At 37.9% G+C, this 23,097-nt stretch overlaps 1 protein-coding gene across 5 annotated transcripts in view; it reads right to left on the bottom strand.

Annotated features, from left to right (window-relative positions):
• Positions 1-23,097, bottom strand: part of STK24 (serine/threonine kinase 24) — a 64,176-nt gene that overhangs the window by 5,807 nt on the left and 35,272 nt on the right. For all 5 annotated transcript variants that reach the window (XM_072849947.1, XM_072849949.1, XM_072849951.1 and 2 more), the window contains 8 exons: positions 18,286-18,342; positions 14,277-14,385; positions 14,004-14,161; positions 7,693-7,878; positions 7,300-7,445; positions 5,652-5,775; positions 4,604-4,672; positions 514-650 (listed from right to left, as the gene is read on the bottom strand). In XM_072849947.1, coding sequence (XP_072706048.1) covers positions 514-650; positions 4,604-4,672; positions 5,652-5,775; positions 7,300-7,445; positions 7,693-7,878; positions 14,004-14,161; positions 14,277-14,385; positions 18,286-18,342 — 986 coding nt within the window. The remainder of the gene's footprint in view (positions 1-513; positions 651-4,603; positions 4,673-5,651; positions 5,776-7,299; positions 7,446-7,692; positions 7,879-14,003; positions 14,162-14,276; positions 14,386-18,285; positions 18,343-23,097) is intronic.

Below are 23,097 nucleotides of genomic sequence, written 5' to 3'. Positions count from 1 at the left end.
TTGGCCTTTTGAAGTAATACAAAAAGTTGGGTTTGGAGGTACCACCAAAAGGCCATACAGACTACCTTCAATGAATGAACAAGGAACCACTTACTGTGTGACTGAAAGAAACCCAAACTAACTGAACAGTCCATTTATCAAAGAGGGTAAAAGAAATTCAGAGTAACACAGGGCATCCTCTGCAACACACACCCAGATACTAAGAAAGCGTGAATGTCCCTTATAGGAACTGCAAAGGGAAAAGGCTGTCCAGCCTCATTTGACACACAATGTGCACACCAACAGGATGAATGTACATAGGGGCTATCACCTGAAGCTAGAAATTACAACTCCTGATATGATTGGGGTTTTTTTCTACTAAGCAAACACAATTGTACAACCTGTAAGCACAAGTGGGGTTTTTCCCCCCCTCTATTATAAATAGAAATTAATTCTTTCAATTTAACACTAGCTAAATATTTGTCGAGTCAGATCTGCAATTTTCTGTAACCCTTAGTGAAAGAGTGTCATTACCTCCGAAGCCTCTGCACAAGGTGTGACACCATGTTATCCGCAATGCCCGGACAAGCCTCTTCAGCTAAATAAATAGCCTTTCTCAGTTCTTCTATGGAATCTGTGTTACCACCACACACTTCACTCTTCTCTTTCAACTGAAAGAAAAACAGGAAGAGATACACTAATAAGATATTTGTAAATATTTCTATAAACAATATAATGCAAAAGCTTGTTAGGAAGTGACTGCTAGTGTTCACAATGTCAGGATTTGACTTTCATTATACACCCTCACATCCTGAAGACTTTTTTCTTCCTGAAACTAGTCTTTGCAGTAGTTATCAGGATGTCATTCATCTTCAAAAGTCTTCAATCATTCATATATCCTTTTCAGCATGCTCACATTCAAAAATTATGACAAAACATCCCAAGAAAGATGCACTATTTACCTGTAGCTGTTCAGTTTCAAGATGTGCTGCTTATACATACTCACTTTAGTATACATACTTGTACACCTACAGCTTATACGTATACACTGCAGGGTGCACTTGTGCAAGCACTGTTAGAAAATGTTTTCACCCTGTCAACTCTATCAACAGAGTACCCTGAGCACTCTCTCATCTCCTCCCTGAAGCAAAGGATCCCACGATTAGGCAGGAACTGAGGGCTCAGAGAGAACATCTCAGTGCTTCGCTTATGTAGGAGCTGGTATAACATCCTGAGTATGGCTGGTAAAATGCTTTCTTTCTCAGAACTCACTAAAGAACATTCAAAAATCTCAGCAGGGTCTGGGCTTCCTTGGAAAAAAAGTGTCATGTTACTAGTAGTAAGGGTGAATGAAGGCATGGCCTTCTCTCAGGGACTGGACCTTCTCCAGCAGGTTGGATGTCTGCATTTACAAGTTTCTCTCCACATTTATCACTACAGCTGTTGTCAAGAGCTGCTTTGCAGCATCCTCTTAAGAAGGATGGAATCAAAGTAATTTCTCAGGGAAAAAAATACTGGTGAAAAAAACACTCCAGTTGGAAGCTGACTGTGCTTATGAGTGTTTTGGACCAAAGAGTTTGAGTTGTTTACACAGAACTGAAGGACAGTGAAGTATTTTTCTACTTATTTCTCTACAAATTATTCGATTAATTTAAGAGTCACCTCTGAATGCTGGACCCATAGCCAGTCTGCCTTTATGCCATTACTGCCAGTAATGAAGAAAGCTTAGCTTGAACAAATGGAAAGACTGTGCCACTTTCTGGGATATAATGTGGGCATGCATACACTTTTGGCCCCACTTAAGTATAGCATGGGGATTGTCACATGGAATAAGCATGATCCCCAGAAAGCAGCAGAAAGCAGAATTAACAGATCGAGATGATTTTGAGTTCAGTGTAGTACAAGACATTCCAGAGGGAACAAAGTGGCAGTGAAGTTCTTGAGAGACGCCCAAGCACTAAAGTGGCCTTTCAGGACTTTCCAAAGTGGACTTTCAATAGGCATCAGGAACTACAGCTCAAGAGTTGCCATCAGCATTGAGGAAAGGTTTTTCTTTAAAAAGGAATCTGAGTCTTGCAAGGGAAAACATAAAGGAAATAATTATTGTTCTAGTTCCACATTTAGCCATGGCCTATAGGTATGCTAGGGCACCCTCCTGAGAGTAACTCAGGTTACTGATGAAAGAAAATCAAGAGGACTATGTGTGTGTACGACAGCTGAGGTACAGCCACAGCAGTAGGAAGGCTTCTGCACTCTTCTTTGGCTGCTGCTTATGTTCTCTTTTCATTACATCCACGATGCTCGAGTGAGATCTTCCATACAAAGCATAGGTAACAGGAAGACACAAATGCCTTTTCCTTTCCCAGTAATAACTAACCCTTTCTTAGTCTAAACTGGGAAGTCACAGCTTGAGGACAAATGATAGAAGTAGACAATAGTGGGAACATTACAACAAAGGACACCTCCGGATCTCCTGCCTTCAAAAAGGAACACAGAATGAGTCACTGCATGCGGCACTCAGCCAGCGTCCTCCGATAAGAAGAAAGAAACCACATCAGGGTGGTAGCTGGCCACTGAAGACCACAAATAACTGACAAGGCATGACAATTTAGTTCACTTTCAGGGTGTGTTTTGTTTTCTGTTGTTTGGGGGTTTTGTTTGGGGTTGGATGTTTTGTTTGTTTGTTCTTTTAATTGCTCTGCTGAAGTGCACCAAGCTTCAGATTACTACCAGCAACACAGAGCATCAGGACCCCATAGCTGAGCAAGCCTCTTCAGCCAAGGCTCCTAAGTTGTATCAGAGTTCAACCGAAGGAGAAGGATGCAGAGCACAATCTTCCCCTGTAAGATTACTTAGGGACAGCAGCTGGTTTTTACACCTGTCTTCTGTGCCAAAAGCTTTGAAGCCTCCATGATGACAAAAAGCTCTGAATGGCCAGCTTTGTTCTTTTTGGAGGCATTCCATGGAGTAACTCACTAATTTAGCTAGCAATAATTCCTGAAGGTGCAGATATCTGTGGTTTGAATGCTAAACAAATGGAACACTGAAAGTGTAACATAAGGCTTCCTTCAGACAGCAGAGACAGTAGCCATGCCCATAAGAAAAAGGAAACCCTGCAATGAGGTTCTGGAACAGTTTGGGAAAGTTGTGGCTATCCACCAGAAGATGCATGGAAGAGGAGTCTAAAGGATGAACCAAACAGCAGATATCAGACCAAGATTCTTCTCCCATAGCATGAAAAGATACAACAAACAAGTGTGTGTGGAAAAATTTTTCTGTAGCCTCTACACGCTATAGAGATGAACGTAAATGGCAATCTTAATAAGGACTGCAGTGAAAAAAATGTTTGTGTTGCTGCAGCAGTGCTAGGGGAATCATATACTCACAGGGATCAGCAAGTGGCAGTTAAAAGAATGGCCTTGAAAATGAAAATGGGAAGCAAGAAAGGCAAAGAATGACACAGGAACTAGTTAGCAACACCACGCAAAGGAAGAACCCGGCGCAGAGATATCTAGAAGACGGGTAATAAAGGGCATGGTGAAGAGAAAATGAAAAATAAAGAAAGGATAAAAATGGAGGATGAAGTGTGGAAGACAGTGGATACAGGACCTATATCATGCTTGGTATTGGAAAAGAAGAAGGAAGACCTAAAGGAGATGCACAGCAACCAGAAAAACGTTTGGGAGATGGAAGGGTAGGGAACTGAAAGAAAATTCTGAGAGGCAAGCAAGTGGGTAATACATAAAGAACTGCAATGGAAAATGCCAAAAAATCCCTGTTTAAAGTGTTTCTCCACTTTACACAGGAGAACGACAGGGCTGACTTAATACTGGAGTCTGAATAACCAATACAGAGGTCATCCCCTTTAAATAAGATTAATTGCTTTACTGCACTCAATATTCTTAATGAGCAGCACGCAAAATTCAATGGTAATCCTCTAAAGCAGGACTTTATTCATTAGAACAAAATTAAGACAACATCCTTTTATTAGAACAATTTATCTAACTTTATTTCTGTAACAATTACAATGATTGAAATCATTATTTAAATAAAAAATGTTCGTATCAAAGCTAGGGTGAGAGGAGAGTTTCTGTTTCTTAGAGTTCTATCAACTTTTAAAAATAATCACATGTTCATAAATATCTGGCTTCCCCTTCATATGATTTTTTTTAAAGTTGTTTTTAAGTACTTGGAAAAAACAAATACAAAAAGTCTAAAATTCAGAATGGGAACAAAATACAGTTTTCAACACTGAAATTCAAAAGTTAAGTTCTTGTTGATCTGGTCCACAGCCATATCTTGGAACACTGAAGAACTTGAAATTTGTAACAGATAAAATGACAGATAAAGAGATAAAGCAGTGTCAAAAAACGGAATGCTGCAACCCAAACATTTACATACCTTTTTGGTTTTCCATGGTTGATGTTGCTACCAGGCACATGAAGTATTGTTAGAAGCAAACAAAAATCTCAAAAGCAAACGTGTGAAAGCAAAGGGTACAGCTAAAACTGTAACACATCAAGTTCCAAATGGGTTGTAGAAACCTTAGATGTCATTCATCATATTGTTCTATTTTTCAGAGACCTAAATCCTGGAATTGTTAAGTTTTAAAGCAATAACTTACCTCTGCAAATAAAGGGGATATAACTGTAGACAGGCATTGGGATAGAGGCCTCTTTGGGATATCCTTTTCCTTTAAAGAAAACAAAATTCTGACCAATTTTATTTCTGAAAAAAAAGCATCCTCGTATTCTGTTTCTAATTAAAGAAAAAAAAATCGTTCTAACATGCTACACTTCATGAAAAATCTGCTTCTATGTATACACAAATACGTAAAATGTTCTAAAACAGACTATTCCAAAGCACTGTGGAAAACGGAGGCTGAATTAAAATTTGAGGCTGCAGCACCTCAAATACATGCAAGCTCAAAATTAAAAAAACAAACAACAAAAAACCCACAACAACAAAAACCACAGAAAACAAACAAACAACCAAACCCAACAACAAACAAAAAAAACCCACAATCCTACACAATCGTACTGTGCATGTACTAAATCATAGACATGCTGATATTTGCTAGGTTCCTCCCATATGATACAGTGTTTTTCTTACATTTCTCCAGTTCTGATTAAAGCACACACACAGAATTTTCAGAGCCAGGGTAGCAACCACTTGCCCCAGCCACACAGGCTGCAGAAAATACAATGGAGCATCTCCTAAACATCCCTTATTCTGGGTTTTGGGGGGGTTTTTTGACACATGCACATTCTATTCTTTGCTACGTTGTAGTCTTTTTTTCCTGAAAGACCAGAATGCCTTTCCCCAAACCCCAGCCTAGCTTTGTACTGTACTGGTTTAAGTTTACTTTACAGAAGGAAGATTTTAATAAAATATTGCCTGGTCTTTCTCCAGTGGTAATATTTCACAAACTGCAGAAATATTTTGGTACATATTTCATTAACTGCAGAAAAAGGATACATTTACAGAATACTCAAACTTCATGGCTTACTCAAAATGTTTTGTGAAAGGCAACTGTTGAATATACATTTTTAGCAAAAGTTCTCAAAGTTTTACAATTTAAATGCTTTTAAAGGTATAAAATAAAAATCACCCCACTAAATTATTAAAGCAAGAACTATCTCCTTGTATAATACAGTCAATATTTTGAGCACCTTATTTCTTTGCAACTCCAAAGGCTGGGCTGCTCCGTTCTCTAGATTCTTGGGGTCTTTTTCTCTTATTGTAAAGATCCACTCTCCTGAATCACTCCCACCTGAAGCCTGGCCATCTGGTTCACTTCAAGGGAGGGAATAAAAAGAAAAAGTTTTATTATCTACACCTTATTGTCCATGTTCATTCAATAGACATGCTAAACATAAAAATTACAGTCAAGACCAAAATCAAGATTCTATTGTGCAAGCCAGTAAGTATAAAGACAAGTATGAAAAGTCATGTAATTTATCTTTTGGGGAAGTTAAAAAAATGCAACCAAGATACTTCACTAAATGTTAAGTTAACTTCAAAAAGAAAGAGAGGGATTACAGGTTGAAAGCATTTTCCCAAGCTACATAAACAAGTAAAATGAAGTGTTTTGTTGCTATCTGAAAACTGGCTTTAGCGGAGTACCTCAAATCATTAGGGAAGGAGAAAAAAGTTAGAAGACTTAATGCACTTTTTTGCCTAGTAAAACACCTAAGACATGATCTTAAAATACCATTGAGGAAGACAGATCATCCCCAGCCCATTAGCAAGGTAAATTTCCCACTTCAAAAAAAATTGCCTAAAAAAGTACAGATACAGCATGGCTTTAACAAACTGTATCACCATAAATCAATCTTTTGCCTCATTTTTTGTGGATGGCATACTAATTTTTTTCTATAACTCCTGCTAAGTTAAAAGAACAAAAATATTTATGCTGGCACTAATCAGTCACTGCATTACATTTATCCTCTCACTACCATAAATATCCTTCTCTAAGTTCATTTCTTCCCGATCTGTGAATTAGAAGTGATTTGCAAGAAAACCACCAATTAAAAGGGCACCTAGTGGCCACTGTACAAAAAGTATTTAGTATTTACTTTTTAACTGAGTCATAACTATTTGTAACTTGGTTTCCTAAGGAAATCAACTCTTGCACCTACTGAACAGCTCCATCAAAATCTGATGGAAAGAAGTAAAAATTGGAAAGGAAAGAAATCTGGAAATATTTACAACACTTCTCCTTTTTCAATAAATAAGCTGACATTTCATGACTATCATGCTGTAATGGCCCAATCTTTCTGGAAGGATACGAAAAAAAAACACCCCTCATAAAAACCCTAGGTAATATGGTTTGTACTCCAAAACCCCATTATTACAGCAGCATTGTCCACTAACCTTCTCTTATATGCAAGGATATGCTTCTGCCTGTTTACTCAGATAGCCAAAATGAGGGACAACCTGCCACCAAGGAGACAACTCCCCCCTCCTTAGGTGGCCATGTGCACACACAGCACAGTGCATGTGTACACTGCTACTTGGCTGTGCAGGGTGAGACCTCCCTTCTGCTTGCACCACAGGAGTAACAGTTGGCCTTATGTCTAGGAAGGACCCTAGACCCTACATAAGAGAGAAGGTAGTATAGAATGGGCCAGAAGAATTGTTCTCAGTGACTGTACTTTGCATGAAATCCCTTCCAACACTGAAATCAAGATTTCATTAGTTTACCAATGCTGCTAAGCTGAAAAGCTGTAAACAACAGAACACAGGAATATATGTGCTAAAAATAACCTCTTGGCTCCTATATTTGAAAAGGATATTTTACAAATTCATCAAACTTACGTATCTGAGTCATCAGAACTGGAGTCATCATGACTTTGTTCAGATTTCCATCTCTTGTGCCTATCAATAAGGTCAGTCAGGTAGGAAGTTTTCTTTGAGTTTCGTAAAATAAATTTGTGTTTTAAGAGCTCTTTTGCAGTAGGTCTCTAAAAAAAAAAAAATAATAATTTTTTACTGAGTTTGAGAGTGTCAAGTGACTCACTATAAAAAGATTAAGAAATCCAGACTTCAGTCTTGATACAAATGAGATTTTAAATATATACAGTATTAAAAAAAAAAAAATGCCGGTGAATATGTTGCCCCATATTAGAAAAGCTGTACTGCACTTAGTCATGTAATTCATGTAAACCAGTCAAGTTCTCTACTATACATTGACAAACAGATTAAACTCACAAAACTTGGGTCCTTGTTTAAGCAGGCATCAACAAATTCTTTGAGGGATTTACTGAAGTTTCCTTCCAGTGTTGGTGGATTGTTCTTAGGAATGAGGAACAAAACCTTCATTGGATGCAATTCTGAATGAGGTGGCTCTCCTTTTGCAAGTTCTATGGCTGTTATGCCTAATGACCAGATATCTGCCTGTAAGAAACAATGCTTTTAAGATTAGGTTGGAAAAAGAGAAGAAACAATGTTGCTTGCAAAGGTAGATTTTAAACCTTTACTGTAAATCATTTCATATGCAAATTGTTCTTGTTAACATGGTCTGGTTTATGTGGTTAACCACATAAAATAAAGTATACAGAGTTCCTTGGTTGTTTTTACTCTACAGCATAAAGCAGTTCTATTTATTAGAGTTTTAAAACTTTTTGAAATCAGTACTATTACACTGGCAGTTATAACTGATCTTGAAATACAAATATTTTTTTAAAGTAATGGCAGAGTTGTTATAAACTAGCATTTTTTCCACCATATTCAAGTACACTATGTAAATATGGGGCAAGACTCAAATATTGGCATAAAGAAAAATGCTGTAACACGCACAAGATCTTTCCCCCAACAAGCATCGGTTAGTACAACCATCAGAAATTTAATACATTAGAATATAATTTTCCTGGAGTGTAACACTGTCTTATATATCATTCTTATTCATAGACTAGAGAAATGCAGTCTAGAACAGTATTATTCCACTTTTTCAACCCAAGATTTCAACCAATTAAGTATTTGGTCCATGGAGCTTCTGAAATATTGACAGCACTTTTCTACCCAATCTGCTTTGCAGACCTTCTCCTGTGAGCCATGTCTTGTAGGCCAAGAAGGCCTGATCTAAATCAAACTCCTCTAAGTCATGCCCATGCAAAATGCAGATCCAAAGGCTCACAGCCAAGTTAGAGGGACAAATCAAGTAACACAGCAGAGACCAGTGCTAGATCCGCTACTATTTAATGTCATTGATGAGTTGGATTCACATTGTTACTGGATGCCACAATACGCATACTGGGTTTTTTAGGGAAGATTATCTACATATATTTGTTTCATAGGTTTTCATCATCAAAATGTGCTACTCTTTCTAGGGAACGCTGTCTCCCTAGATCCAAATCCTATTGCCAAATCTGCCTGAAATAATGTGAAGTACTGGATCATAATTCTCCATGTTCTCCTGAAATAACAGACCTAAAAGTCAAAAGAATGGATGAATAAACCCCTCAGAAAGGTGAAAGAAAAAAAATTTCACAGAAACATCTGTTTCAAAGGACAAGATATCAATTGCGAATATTTATGTTTTGGTTTTTTCTGTTTCTTTTGAAGTGAAAGCAGAACAGAGACTTATTCTCAGGAAAACAGGAAAGATCTGAAGTGAGCTGTTTTTACTCCCAAACAGAGCATTAGGAACTTTGCTACGCTGTAAACAGATCTATTTCCAGGTACTGGATACAGTAGAGATTGCTTTTTTACTGCTGTCCTTACTAAGTGTCCCTCTAATCCATCTGTCTCTGCTCAGTTGATATGCTAGGTTATCTTTGACTAACTCATACAGGACTATAGGCTGATACCAGCAATGTATGCATCCATTCCACTATCATAGCTACATTGCATGACTAAAAACAAGCTCCTTCTTCCTTATTCAGAGAGTATTCTATTGTTAAGAGCTTAGTTACTCGATTTTGCAAGTAAGTATGGGAAAAAAGTTTGAGTCAGTTAGCATACCATCTAATTTTTGAAATGAAGTTTTGTTAACCCATGTTACAGAACTGCCATCTCGCACTGAGCACAGAGGATTACATAAATCTATGAGCTCTGAGTTTCATTTATCTTAATAACAGCATTATCAGCCAAGCTCTCCTCAAGTTTGAGTATAATTGTGAGTAAATTCCCTCTAGCAGGAAAGCTCTTCTTGGTTATGAAAGAAAAATGTCACCTGCAAAGATGAGTCTTTGTGCTAACAACTGAGCATTATTATTTCCAATTTATTCTGAATTTCAGTTTCTCAAGATGAATGTGTTAAAGCCATACAAATGGATATATTTTCTTCTGCCAGACTTTCAGTCACGGATGGAGCATGTGTATATATAAGTGTAAAAATCAAATTTATATGTGTATGTGTGCATAGATATCCACATGCACACACACATATATATAATACTCCCTTTTTTTCCCCTCATATATTTATAACTTTCTACTGCTAGTGACCTTCCTCCACAAAAAATGAATGAGAAAGTCCAACATACCATGGCTGCCCACTGAACTCTGAAGTCCAAGATGGGTTTTGGAAGCCCATTCCTGTTGGAAGCATCAAGAATAAACCCCCCAAATTCCTCTGGAACTGCAACCTCTCCTTTCACAGGTAAGAAAGGATCTCAAAACAGGGATGTAAGTAGCAATTGCATGTGTATCCAACTAGGCATTTCTAGGATGCGCTTGCCTGTGACAATGAAACTCCAGAACAAGCGCAAATCAGTCCTCCAAATGGGAAGGGAGAAACATGACCTTAAGAAGTGATGACACTATATCATCACTAAGTTTTACCACATTATGATTTTTACAGTTTCAAGTCTTGAACAAAAATTATTCTTCCAATTTAAGATGAGAGTCAGCAAGTCACTGGTAACTACTATTTATTGCAGTACTGCCATAAGCCTTTCCTCTTCCTCTTGTAAGTCAAAGAAAACAGGCTATGTGCAAGAGAAAAACATTTTAAAATTAAATATTTATTTTTCTATTAGAAGTTATATACTAGAAAGGACAGAGAACTAGATATAGGAAAACTGAAGCAGATAAGAAAAGATGCTGACTTTCAGATGAAGAAAGGAATCAAAACAGGAGGAAGAAGTAAGAGCTATTGCCAAAATAACAGAAATTAGAAAGAAGGGAAAGATCCTATGAGGACATTATATCAAAGAACAAATAGCTTGGAGAGAAGGAAATAAATGGTATGGGAGAAGATAAATAGAAAAGGAAGATAAATTAAAAAAACAGGTGGTAGCTTTAATATAAGGATTATATGACATGTCTTGACATTTCACTGTTTTTCCCCATGGCTGATAAAATCTAGCTGCTAAAGAAACTATCACCCCCGTGGATTATTTGGACCTTAAAAATAAACCACAAGGGAAAATGAAAAATAAAGTTGAAATTTTTGCTATCAAGTACGCCTCTCAGATTAGCTACTGACCACATTAAAATGCAAACGTTATAGCTAACTTACTCTCTCACACAAGCCATCTGGAAATCCTATATTCTCAAATATATCAGTCTGAATTGTTATTTACAAAAGTCTAACAGAAGCTGTTGAAATTTTAGTATCTATGTCAAAAATCACATTCCTTGATTATTTTTTAGGCAATAAAGACAAGTGTTGGAATACCTTGTAAATATACCTTGCAATATATGGTCGGAGAAAGAATAATAGGATTATCTTAAGGACACAAAACAGTTTGGGAATAGGACCAAATAAAGCAAGAATGGAATGGGCAAATTCTGTATGGCAGTTAAGGAATACATAGCTCACAAATGCATAAAGCAGTCCAAAAAGCCTCGCATAATCTTGAGAGCACAGTACTGGGAACATAAATTGGGACTTCGTTTGACATTGTTCAGTTTCACATATTTTAAAAGAAAAACACACAAAATGTATGCATTTGTCAAATCCTGAATTAAAACAGCATTTTTTCGAAAATGCAGACATTTTTTATCTATGAAAAACCCCTGCTTCTCTACCTTAACAAAAGATAAACGATATTATATACATACATTCCCATAACATACCTTTGGGAAAAAAATGAAGACTATATTCAAAATCAACAGCTTACGTTAAGTATTTAACATTTAACATCAAAAGCATTTTAAGTGCTTCACACGAGGAAATTCCTCAGAAGTTTGTCTCTTCAATTCTGAAATCTGTTTGACAGAATGGTTAATTCAGAAGCATATCTGAATTCAGGGGAGGTGTAACTGTATCTTAATATCCGAAACTGCTTCAAGTGGAAATCAATATACTGGAATAATAGTTCTTGCATGAGTTATGTTGATAATACAGTGTAAGCCACGGTCAGGAAATCCACCAACTGCCCATAATATTAAGACAAGTGATAATAGTGCTGAATCAACAGAAGACCTTAAGCTTTATAGCAATAACTAGCAAGTTAGACCTCAGAATGCATCTGCCTTCCTTTAGCCTGGTTAGTAGTTTTATGTCATAGCTTAGGTTTTGCTTTGCCTTGCACAGTTGTGCTATTTCAGCAGTCAGCACGAGCAAAGATATCAATCCGATCAGAAAAGGATCAATAAACAATTTAACAGTTGGTGAGAGGCATAGAGTAAATGAGGAAAGAAGCAGATGAACTGTGTGAAAGAAGCAGGTGAACTGTGCCCAAGGTAGTGTTACAGAGCACTTTCAAGCTTTTATTGGGAACCCATCAGCACGTGGGAGGTAAGAGGATTCAACAGGGCAAAAAACAAAGCTGGGTAACACAGCAGCTACATAATGGAAATTGCTTGCACCTCACCAGGAGTGCGCTATGAAGAGGACAGTCCTGCCTAACACCTCTCAAGCATGGCCAGCTTATGGAAGGAAAATGAGGTTAGATTTGGATGTCTGTGTTCTCACATATGCATAAGACTATCTTAAAATAAACAGGCCTTCTCAAGTGGTTGTTGTGTAACAACAGCAAAACTATTGTCTGTACAATGTAGTCTGGTCTCTAAGTGCCAAAAGGCTCACAGACGCCAATAAGTATCTCTAGTTCATTCAAAACTTGAGCTCTGGCCTTCTAGGGAACTCATCAAGTATCCAAGACCTTTTTATGTCCATGTGACATTGTAGACTGAAACAGCCAGAATTCAAAACCTGAGGACTGAATCGTGCTTTGTCCAAGTGAAAATCGTTCCCAGAAGCCAAACCCCAAAAAAACCCCAACCACCAACATCCCAAAAACAAACGAACAAAACAAAACCCACCAGCCACACACACACACACACACAAAAAAAAAAGGTTTACCTAACCTTCAAATTGGGAATTTGGTGTCATTTAAGCTTCTAGAAGCTCTACAGAGCTCTGCTAGTTATTTTTAAACACCTCTCTACAGAAAGATATCAAATAGGGAAGGAAGTAATACTACAATCAAATCTAGGCCAGAGTCAGTATTGGCAAGCATGGATGAGGACGGAAAGAAACACGCCAACCTGTCTCATTGCACAGAGATGCGACCAATCAACAAATCCCTACAAGGGGATCAGAGGAGATGGGCAAGAAAGATGAGCTCAGGGAAGAACATAAGGAATGACTGCTAATTACCAGAAATAAAGCTGATCTTATCTCAACACAAGCGGGACTTGATGGTGACCTTTGTTTCAGATATACAGCTGCACCAGTGGGTTGTGCAAATAGCCTTCCCCGATATACTCAGTAGAGCAATGTCTTACTGAGCTAGCCTGACCAGCATGGGGCTGGGGGAAAGGAGGGGCAGCAAGGAGGTGTATATGTAGCTCAGTCTAATAGAAGTATAAAAACCGAGTTTTGAAAGGAGCAAAGGGCTTGAGCTGGCTTCAATGCACGTATTCCCTCTTGGCATCTGGGGACACCCAGCGCCATGCTGGTGAGCATATGGAGACCAGTAATGGGAATCACATTTCTGTTGTGATCCAACTGTATATTACAATTGATATACTGTGCTTTTGTTGTGATTTCAGCACACTGCTGTACCACTCTGCTAAATCAAAATCATGTGGAATTTAAGTATCTATAAATAAGTAAATTTGTTATTAAATGTTAAACCCTCCCTGTACGGAATATCTAAAAGAACATGGTCAGAGAGTAGCATAGACCTATACGGCACATTCTTCCACAGATGAATAACAGCACTTTCAAACAACACTTTCACACCCACCAAATCCATATTCTTCAACAGTGTTGCTGACTATTTTTTTCTAAAAACAAGTGGAAACATCTTAACATTTTGTATATATTTGCTCTCTTCTGCTTTTAAATAACCACCAAAACCACTCATCAATAGAGTGGGATAAAAGGTGACAGGATGTACTTGTCAATATGGTAATATTTCTTACCATCTGGATGGGCTTAATACACTAGGTTTGGATACAAATTAGGAAAGCTTCTTTCCTTGCCAACAGCTTTTAGCTGCTAGGTATCATCCAAACGTACACCTGTCTAGACACAGCCAAAGTTATTAGCTACATTCTGAAGACCAACCTATATAATTCAAATTAAAGAAGGAAGGGACTTTGGCTAACGCCTTGAAATACTTTACCTTCGAATCATATGCTGATTGCTTTATTACTTCAGGTGCCATCCAAAACGGTGTTCCCACAAAGGTATTCCTCTTTATCTGTGTATCTGTTAGTTGTCCTGCTACTCCAAAATCTGCTAGTTTTACTTCTCCTTGTTCAGATAGCAATACATTAGCAGCTGGAATAAAGAAGAGGAAATAGAGGAAGTTAAGACATTTGACACTGGAAGGATGTTCATCTATATTGCATGAGCTCTTCTAATATTATTACAATACAAATAAAAAACAATTTACCTTTTATATCTCGGTGGATTTTCTTTTCTGAATGCAAGTAATCGAGTCCTTTGAGTATCTCCCTCAATATTGTAGCAATTTGGGTTTCATCAAGTGAGCCAGGTTCTAACTAGGAGACACAAGAAATATTTTTATATGTGTGTGTATATATAGGTATATATATACACACATATATAAAAAGGAGAAACAGAGAGAACAGAAGTAACACTGTGACTATAAAAAGACTATAAAACTCCTTCTGTCACGCCTCAAAACTTCCAATTTGCTAACTTCGTAACACGAGATACAACCCAGAATATTCTTTAAAAAAAATACATAGTTCTAAACTAAGTGGCCTTATGAATGACAGGCAAAGAGATACTTCATTTATCTAAAACGCTTTTAAAAGTTTGTTAAAGGCTCCATAAAGACACGGTTTCAAGTTACTGCTTTGTGGTCAGGCCATAGATATATACACTGCGTTTGAAAAGCATCTACATTGTAATTTGATTATTAGCATTACACCGAGCTTAGGTGTGCAACTCCACAGGCCCTATATGGACCCAAATCTCAAAGTCTGAGAAAGAAACTAAGGTACATAAGGAATCACATATCCTACTACTATATACTGCAAGGGATTTTGCGGAGCTCTCTAAAACACAACTCAAACTGCTAGGCTGACAGAGCATTACATATTTAAAAAGTTAACTTTTTTCATATAAAACTGAAGGTATAAATCCACAAATTGTTAGAATTAAAGGTTCCAAGTAATTTAATTCTTATGAGAAGAAACAGCAGTGGTAGAAGATCTCAGAGCTCTCTACAACTGATATAAATTCTAAAAGTGAGTATACCACTAACTAAAGGGACAGCCAGAGAGGCTTCTTAACCAATAAGGGCATTTTGAGAGAGAGACTGAAACTTTGTGGACAACAATTAATATTGAAAATATCCCAGCATTCTAGTTTACTCCACAATAGCAGTCACTGAAACACAGTCAAAAAGTTATACCTCTGAAGCTTCACTCTGCAAGAAAGAAAGCATTTCAGATAAAAATTAAAATATTACACCCCTCAGAAATCCTCAGCTAACAGGTAGGAACAGAGGTACTATTTCACGCAATGCAGACAACATATTTGTTTTACCTTTGTAGCTTTACTTAAAATCTTTTTTGCTTTTCTTTAGCTTTGATAATATACATGATACTGCCACTCCCTGAAACCCACTAAAGACATTCTCAAGGCTTTGCTCTGGCCAGGCTGCGAGCACCAGTCCAAGACTTCGCAACATGATACAGCACATCTAATGGGGGAAAACCTTTTTTGTCAGATGTTAGCTCATCTTAGTGAGGAGGAAGTTAGTGAAAAGAGACTAAGGATGAGAATATTAGCGCTTGTACCTCAGTCACAAACCTAAATTGTACTCAAAGTTGAACAACAACATACGTGTAATTGCATTAAATGTACTTTCTCTTGTAAAGTGTGGTTTTCAAAACAGCCAGTGCATATTCAAGTACAGAAAACACCAGGCTAACGTGACTCATATACACTTCAATCGTCGAATTCAAGATTCCCATTCAGTCTTGCCTCGAGTACAGAAACGTGATAAAGTGTGCCAGTTGTCCTACCAGATTCCAGTTGAGAACCATAATGTGCATGTAAGAACTAGGAAAACATGCAGTAGACTATAACTTGAAAACGAATGAAGCACACACAGGATGCTTAATATACACTTACATTATGATTTCGTTTCTGTGGCACAACTTCTTCAATAACATTTCAGGATGTGACCAAAGACTTTGTACTATTTCTAGGCAAACGTGGTCGTCACACAAGTGAAATGTGTGTGATTTAAAAAAAGACAAGAAAATGTGATACCATCTGTTTTCTTTGTGCTCTTTTATACCTTTTTGAAGCATGAAGAAAGTAATGATTAATTTATAAAAGCAAACGCAGTTTCTAACTGCTCTTCTGTCAGGAAAAAACTATCACAACAATAAATAAACTTTTTTCAGCATATCTTTATGGGGAACATTATCAATTTCTACACAACCACAGAACTCTTTCTAATAGGATGTGGAAACTAAAGGTATAAATGGGTTCCAAAATGTAGTTACAATTCAAATACGGCAGCACAACAGCAGGAAGCCTGCATTTACTACCTCCTCCTGTCTTCTGGATGTCACCAGTAGAATCCCTCTACACAGGCCTTTTTCCTTTCACTCTTTCCTCAAGCATGTATTAGTTGCCCCGGTTGAGAACAGCAAACTATGCTACAAAGCCATTCGGTCTCAATTGGTACGACAATTTTCACATACTTAAAACATCCATTTTTATTTCTATAATAGTATTTTAAAAACCCTCAATAAATATAAGATGACGTGATTTTTTTTATTTTTTTTTAAACAGCTAAAGTGAATGGCCAGCCTCCAGACATAGAAAACACAATCTGCACTGAACCTTCTGAATTAACAAAAAACTGGGTAATTTTTTGTTACTGTATCTGGCGTAGTTAATCTAGTCTTTCAAATATCCTGAACCGTATCTCTAAAAAAATCACACTTTATTAAGCATAAGTTGATCTCCTTGCAGAATTAGATACAAAAATCTTTGCTGGAAGAGAAGTGGAATGGATACAGTTCACTAAATTTACAATTTACAAGGTTCTATTGTATATTTACACATGGCACGCAAACACAGAAAATATCTCGTAGAATCATAAACTATCTCAAGTTGGAAGGGACCCATAAGGATCAGAGTCCAACTCCCTGCTCCTCACAGGACTACCTAAAACTAAACCATATGACTAAGAGCATCGTCCAGATGCTCCTTGAACTCTGACAGGCTTGGTGCCGTCACCACTTCCCTGGGGAGCCTGTTCGGTGAGCAACCACCCTCTCAGTGAAGAACCTTTTCCTAATGTCCAATCTGAACTTCCCCTGATGCAGCTTCATTCCATTTCCTCGTGTCCTATCGCTGGTCACCAGAGAGAGGAGATCAGCACCTCCCCCTCCACTGCCCACCTTGAGGAAGTTGCAGACTGTGAAGAGGTCTCCCCTCAGCCTTCTCTTCTCCAAGCTGAACAAACCAAGTGCCCTCAGCTGCTCCTCGTAAGTCTTACCCTCAAGGCCTTTCACCAGCTTGGTTGCCCTCCTCTGGACACACTCTAATAGTTTGATGTCCTTCTTGTATTGAGGCACCCACAACTGCACACAGTACTCGAGGTGGGGCCGCACCAGTGCAGTGTAGAGTGGGACAATCACCTCCCTCGACTGGCTAGCTATGCTGTGCTTGGTGCACCCCAGGACACGGTTGGCCCTTTTGGCTGCCACGGCACACTGCTGACTCATATTTAACTTGCCATCAACCCAAACCCCCAGATCTCTTTCCGTGGGGCTGCTCTCCAGCCTCTCGTCCCCCAGTTTGTGCGTATAACCAGGATTACCCCATCCCAGGCAGAGAATCCAGCACTTGCTCTTGTTAAATTTCATATGGTTGGTGATTGCCCAGCTCTCTAGTCTATCCAGGTCTCTCTGTAAGGCCCCTCTACCCTTGAGGCAATCCACAGCTCCTCCTATTTCTTTGAAATATATTTTTTAATACCAGCCTAAATTGTGTTTCTGTCTCTATTTAGCCTTCAGTGAGACTTCAAACAGGGAAACTTTTGTTTGTTTGGGGAAGTGGGGAAGAGACATGAAAATGTATACTGTAGGAGGAGTTGTGGTGGCAGAATTAAGAGATAGAAAAAACTACTTTGAGCCACTAGTGCTCACTGGCTGACTGAAGATTAGCATTCCGAGCTGTTTATATCCTGCTTCCAATATTATGTTGCTTAGTTCCCTTCCATCTACACAAATAATCAGTCTTGCCTCATGGAAAAGAACATTTTCCTGGCATTGACAAATACTTTTTCTCCTTTACTGGAAGCAAACATTGTCATAGCCAAATGACATATTATAGTTTCCAGAATTATAAGATAGGAAAATAATTACATGAGGTAAAATAACAAAAATCATACATAATTTACTTACTAGATCAAGGGCAGAGCCTCCACCCAGGTATTCCATTATTATCCATAATTTTGTATCCTGCAAAACAAAAATGACAAAAAATGTATTAAGTTAAAAAAACTAATAATTTATTCAGTTAATGGGGCTTGTTCCATTCTTTTTGCTGAAGAAAGAATCTGCAGTTTTGAAACACCACTAACGTTTAGCTGCTTCTCCAAAATATCTTTGGATTATTCTTTAAAATATATTATTTTTAGTCCCATCTGATAAGGAATTAATTTAGTCTGTCACAAGCTATTTACACAGTTGTGTGTGTTCAAGAAAGTTTAATTCTGTTCCTCTAAATTAACAAGAGGAAAGCTACTTCACATTTACCAATGGGTACAAGGACAGATATTAGATATTCATGACTTCCAAATAATTGATGCATACTCTCAATGTCACACTCAAACTCATTTCATGGTACCTCTTTTTTGTAACTATACTAATAATACTAGAATACAGACAGTATTCAGGGAAGAAGAAACTTCTCTTCATTATTGAAAAGATTATACTGGGTACTATTGAAAGGCATTTAAAGAATAATGCAATCATTAGGCACAGTCAACATGGGTTCACAAAAGGCAAGTCCTGTTTAACTAAAGTCACCCACCAGTGGATGAAGGGAAGGCGGTGGGTGTAGTTTTTCTGGATTTTAGTAAGACTTTTGATACTGTCCCTCACAGCAGGCTTTTGGACAAGTTTTCCAACTGTGGGATGAGCAGATTCATGGTGCGTTGGGTGAAGAACTGGTTGAAGGGCAGAGCTGAAAGGGTGGTAGTGAATGGGGCTACATCTGGCTGGTGACCGTCACCAGCGGTGTTCCTCAGGGTTCAATTCTAGGGCCAGTTCTGTTCAATATATTTATCAATCATCTTGATGCAGGAGCTGAGTGCACTGTTAGCAAGTTTGCTGATGATACCAAACTGGGAGGTGCTGTTGATTCTCCTGAGGGACAAAAGGCCTGGCAGAGGGATCTAGATAGATTGGAGCACTGCGCTATGATTAATGGGATGAAATTTAACAAGTCCAAATGCCGGATTCTGCACCTAGGATGGAGTAATGCCAGGCACAAGTATAAATTGGGAGAGGAGTGGCCGGAGAGCAGCCCTGCAGAAAGGGGTCTGGGGGGGCTGGTGGACAGCAGGCTCAATATGAGTCAGCCCTGTGCCCTGGCAGCCAAGAGGGCAAACCACATCCTGGGGTGCATCAAACACAGCATAACCAGCCCATCAAGAGAGGTGATTATCCCGCTGTATTCAGCGTTGGTGCGGCCTCACCTGGAGTACTGTGTGCAGTTCTGGGCCCCACAATTTAAGAAGGATGTGAAGGTCTTTGAATGCGTCCAGAGGAAGGCAACAAAGCTGGTGAAAGGGCTGGAAGGACTGTCCTATGAGGAACGGCTATGGACTCTAGGCTTGTCTGGTTTGGAGAAAAGGAGGCTGAGGGGCAACCTCATTGCTCTCTACAGCTTCCTGAGAAGGGGAAGTGGAGAGGGAGGTGCTGAGCTCTTCTCCCTGGGATCCAGCGATAGGACGTGGCAGAATGGTTCAAAGCTGCACCAGAGGAGGTTTAGACTGGACATTAGGAAGCATTTCTTTACCGAGAGGGTGGTCAAACACTGGAACAGGCTTCCTAGAGGGGTGGCCGATGCCCCAAGCCCGTCAGTGTTGAAGAGGCATTTGGACAATGCCCTTAATAACATGCTTTAACTTTTGGTCAGCCCTGAAGTGGTCAGGCAGTTGGACTAGATGATTGCTGTAGGCCCCTTCCAACTGAAATAGTCTATTCTGTTCTATTTTAATCCCTACCAAAGGGTCACGTAGCAAAAGGAAACCTCTTGCCTTTATGCCGACTAGAACTGGACAAGTATCTGAGCCTCTGAGTTCACCAGCATATTAACTCCCAAAAGCCACCCACCTAGCTATTCTTATCACATCCCGTAGTATATTTTGCAAAAGTATCTTCTGAGAAAGAGACAGACAGGGGCCACTCAATGAAAATGGAAGATGATAAACTTACATTTTAAAACTCTGATTATAGACATTCAGAATACCAAATAATAATTATATTACATAAAATATATTTCCTTTCCTTAGAAAAAATGTCTTGATTTTGTTGACTATCTTTATTTGTACAGATACTTCAAACTATTTTCTTTAATAAGCTGACTCCTGTCTAGGTTGAATTTAATTTAAAATTTATTCTTTGCATCCCCGCGTTGTTTCATTTTCTTGAACAGTCATCTGTCTCTGACCCAAGGAATAATGCCAGTAAGTTTTCTCCACTAATGCTTGTGCATCTGATATATGGCATAGAATTCTGGACAGCTGTGTTCAAGAAAGATGAAACAAACTAGTAATAAAGATTATTTAAGATGACTATAGAAATTTGCTAGGCTTAGTTAGTAAAATAAAAGCTAACAAAAAAAAAAATCAAGCTACTGTATTCTCAAGGGAAAGCTTGATACATATTATAGGAATGTTTCACACAAGATATACAATATGCTATGCTAAGAATGGGACTGGACCCAATAATTTCTTTCCGCTGTTTGCAGCATCTTATTCCCAAACACACTAAGAGAAGCAGTTAGTCTAGCTTTTCCTTGCAGTACCAGTCTTGAAACATGTTTTAAAGCAAGGCCATAAATCTACCAGATAGATATTCAAATGAAATTGCTGCATGGAACATATGGTGGGTTTTGTTTTAGTTTTTATGATTACCAAGTTATATTATGATTTGTTAGTTTTAATTCTACGTACCAAACATTCACAAGACTTCTAGCATAAAAACACAGGGGTCTCTCAGAGCAAGGAATACATAAATAGCAAAAATATTCATTTACTTTATCCTGCAAAATAAAACTTAATGTAAAAATAACAACTCACAGCCACGGCAGGTAAGACTCGGAATACTCGTCTATAAAGATGGATTAAAATTTTTAGAAAAGTGATAAATGTATTGCAGAAATTAACTTTTTCTAAATCCCCTGAGGGATTAGAAAATTTTAGCCCTTAGTACTCACTTAAGCCTTTTAGTCATTATTATAGTTGTAGTTCCATCTGCATCTGTACCCTCGCTGGTCTCAGAATGCACCTTCTGTAGGTAAATGCACGCAGTCCTTCCCACCTGCCTCCAGTTCCACAAACTGTACTGCTTTTAGGTAAAACCCTGGGTTAGAGTTCCTTGATCATCCACTGTCTTTAACACACAGATCCAGCTAAATTTAGATACCTTTCTTCAGGAATCAACTAATATTATTTGACAAACACAGTCTTGTTAAAAATATTTTAAAAGAGCTAGAACACATTTTTTAGGGAGAAAAAGTAATTCTAAAATATATCTATCTTAGTATCTACATACAGCATTTTGATAATGCTTACTTTCTGCAGACACCACAGATATTCCAAGAATCACAGCTCATCTTGAGAGAGTCCCTTATAGGATTGAAATACTTGTTTTGCTGCTAAGTTTCTCAGATTTTGCCTGTCCCTTCAAGGACCCAAAAACACACACCACAAAAAACCACCTCACCAAGAAGTCAATAAGAGATGCATCTTCCCTTTTTTATCATCTCGATTACCTTATGGATTTAAAGAGCTAACAACTTGAAATAAGATACAATTTCCCAGAAGATAAATTCTCCATAAAACTAGCTACTAAATTCTCCAGCTGAAAATTTGAAATTAGAGGTAGCAGAGATTAACTAAAAAAATATTTAAGAATATAGTTTTAATTACATAGTTACACAATCATATAACACAATTACAAAACTACGAATTATACAATTAATAGTCTTTTTAAATCATAATTTATCCTTTTCAATTCTTTTCCTGCTTTGCTCAGTATTTGCTCCTGAAACTTTCATCACCAACTGCTTGGGGCCACATGTCTGAATTTACAATATAAAAGCCATGGATCCAGTAAACTCAGTAATACTACATTTTAAAACAAGTAAAGTATGGAAATGCAGTTAGGGAACACACACATAACTGTATCTGTATCCCAGTGTGAAGCTAAGCAATAGCAATTTATTACAATTATGGCATCATTATATCATCTGTAGCCCTAGATTCAACGTGATTTTAATTCCCTATGGTTCCCCCTCCCCCTTGCCACAGAAATATCACTCAACTTCATGGATGTTTTGGGGTTTTTTTTAAGTTTTCATCATTCATATGAAGTATCTGAACAGATGTAATTACTATTGTAGTGAATCTTACTATCTCCTTTAAAAAAAATTTCCAGCAAGAATTAGTTATTTTTCTTATTTAAAATCTGCATACATTGCTTAACAAGAAAATGCAAAGAAATGGTTTTGGTGAGACAGTTTTAATGAATTGCTTAATACATATTCTACCTTAGAGCCAGTAACCTATATATACTTACTTTATGCCTTGTAACAATAGCACAAGGCAAGTAGAGCACTACTATCAATTGATTTTGGCATCACCAGAGCAACGTGCCTCCTTCTTTCCAAGTGTCTCTGGCATGCTTCACATTCACTAACACCTACTGTCACTTTCCTTTTTAAAGCTGCCCAAATTCTCTTTTTGCTTGTACTTCTCACATTCTTCTGTATATATTCCCCACTCTTCCTCTCAAATAGAACACCAAAAGAGCTACATTTTCTTCCATAGCCTAGATTAGTAATTACATATTACACATAATCACTTATATTTTCAAGGAGATACTACGCTTATATACTGAGACTAGCAACACTCAGTGCTCCATTTTAAGATCTGAAATAAAGCCAGTCTTCTTCTTTTAAGCATCAGTCACAACACAGCATTG

Source organism: Ciconia boyciana, chromosome 1 (assembly GCF_034638445.1).
Source record: "Ciconia boyciana chromosome 1, ASM3463844v1, whole genome shotgun sequence".
Taxonomy (NCBI): domain Eukaryota; kingdom Metazoa; phylum Chordata; class Aves; order Ciconiiformes; family Ciconiidae; genus Ciconia; species Ciconia boyciana.
The sequence above is the reverse complement of the archived record's forward strand: the minus strand, read 5'-3'. Positions and strand labels throughout refer to the sequence as shown.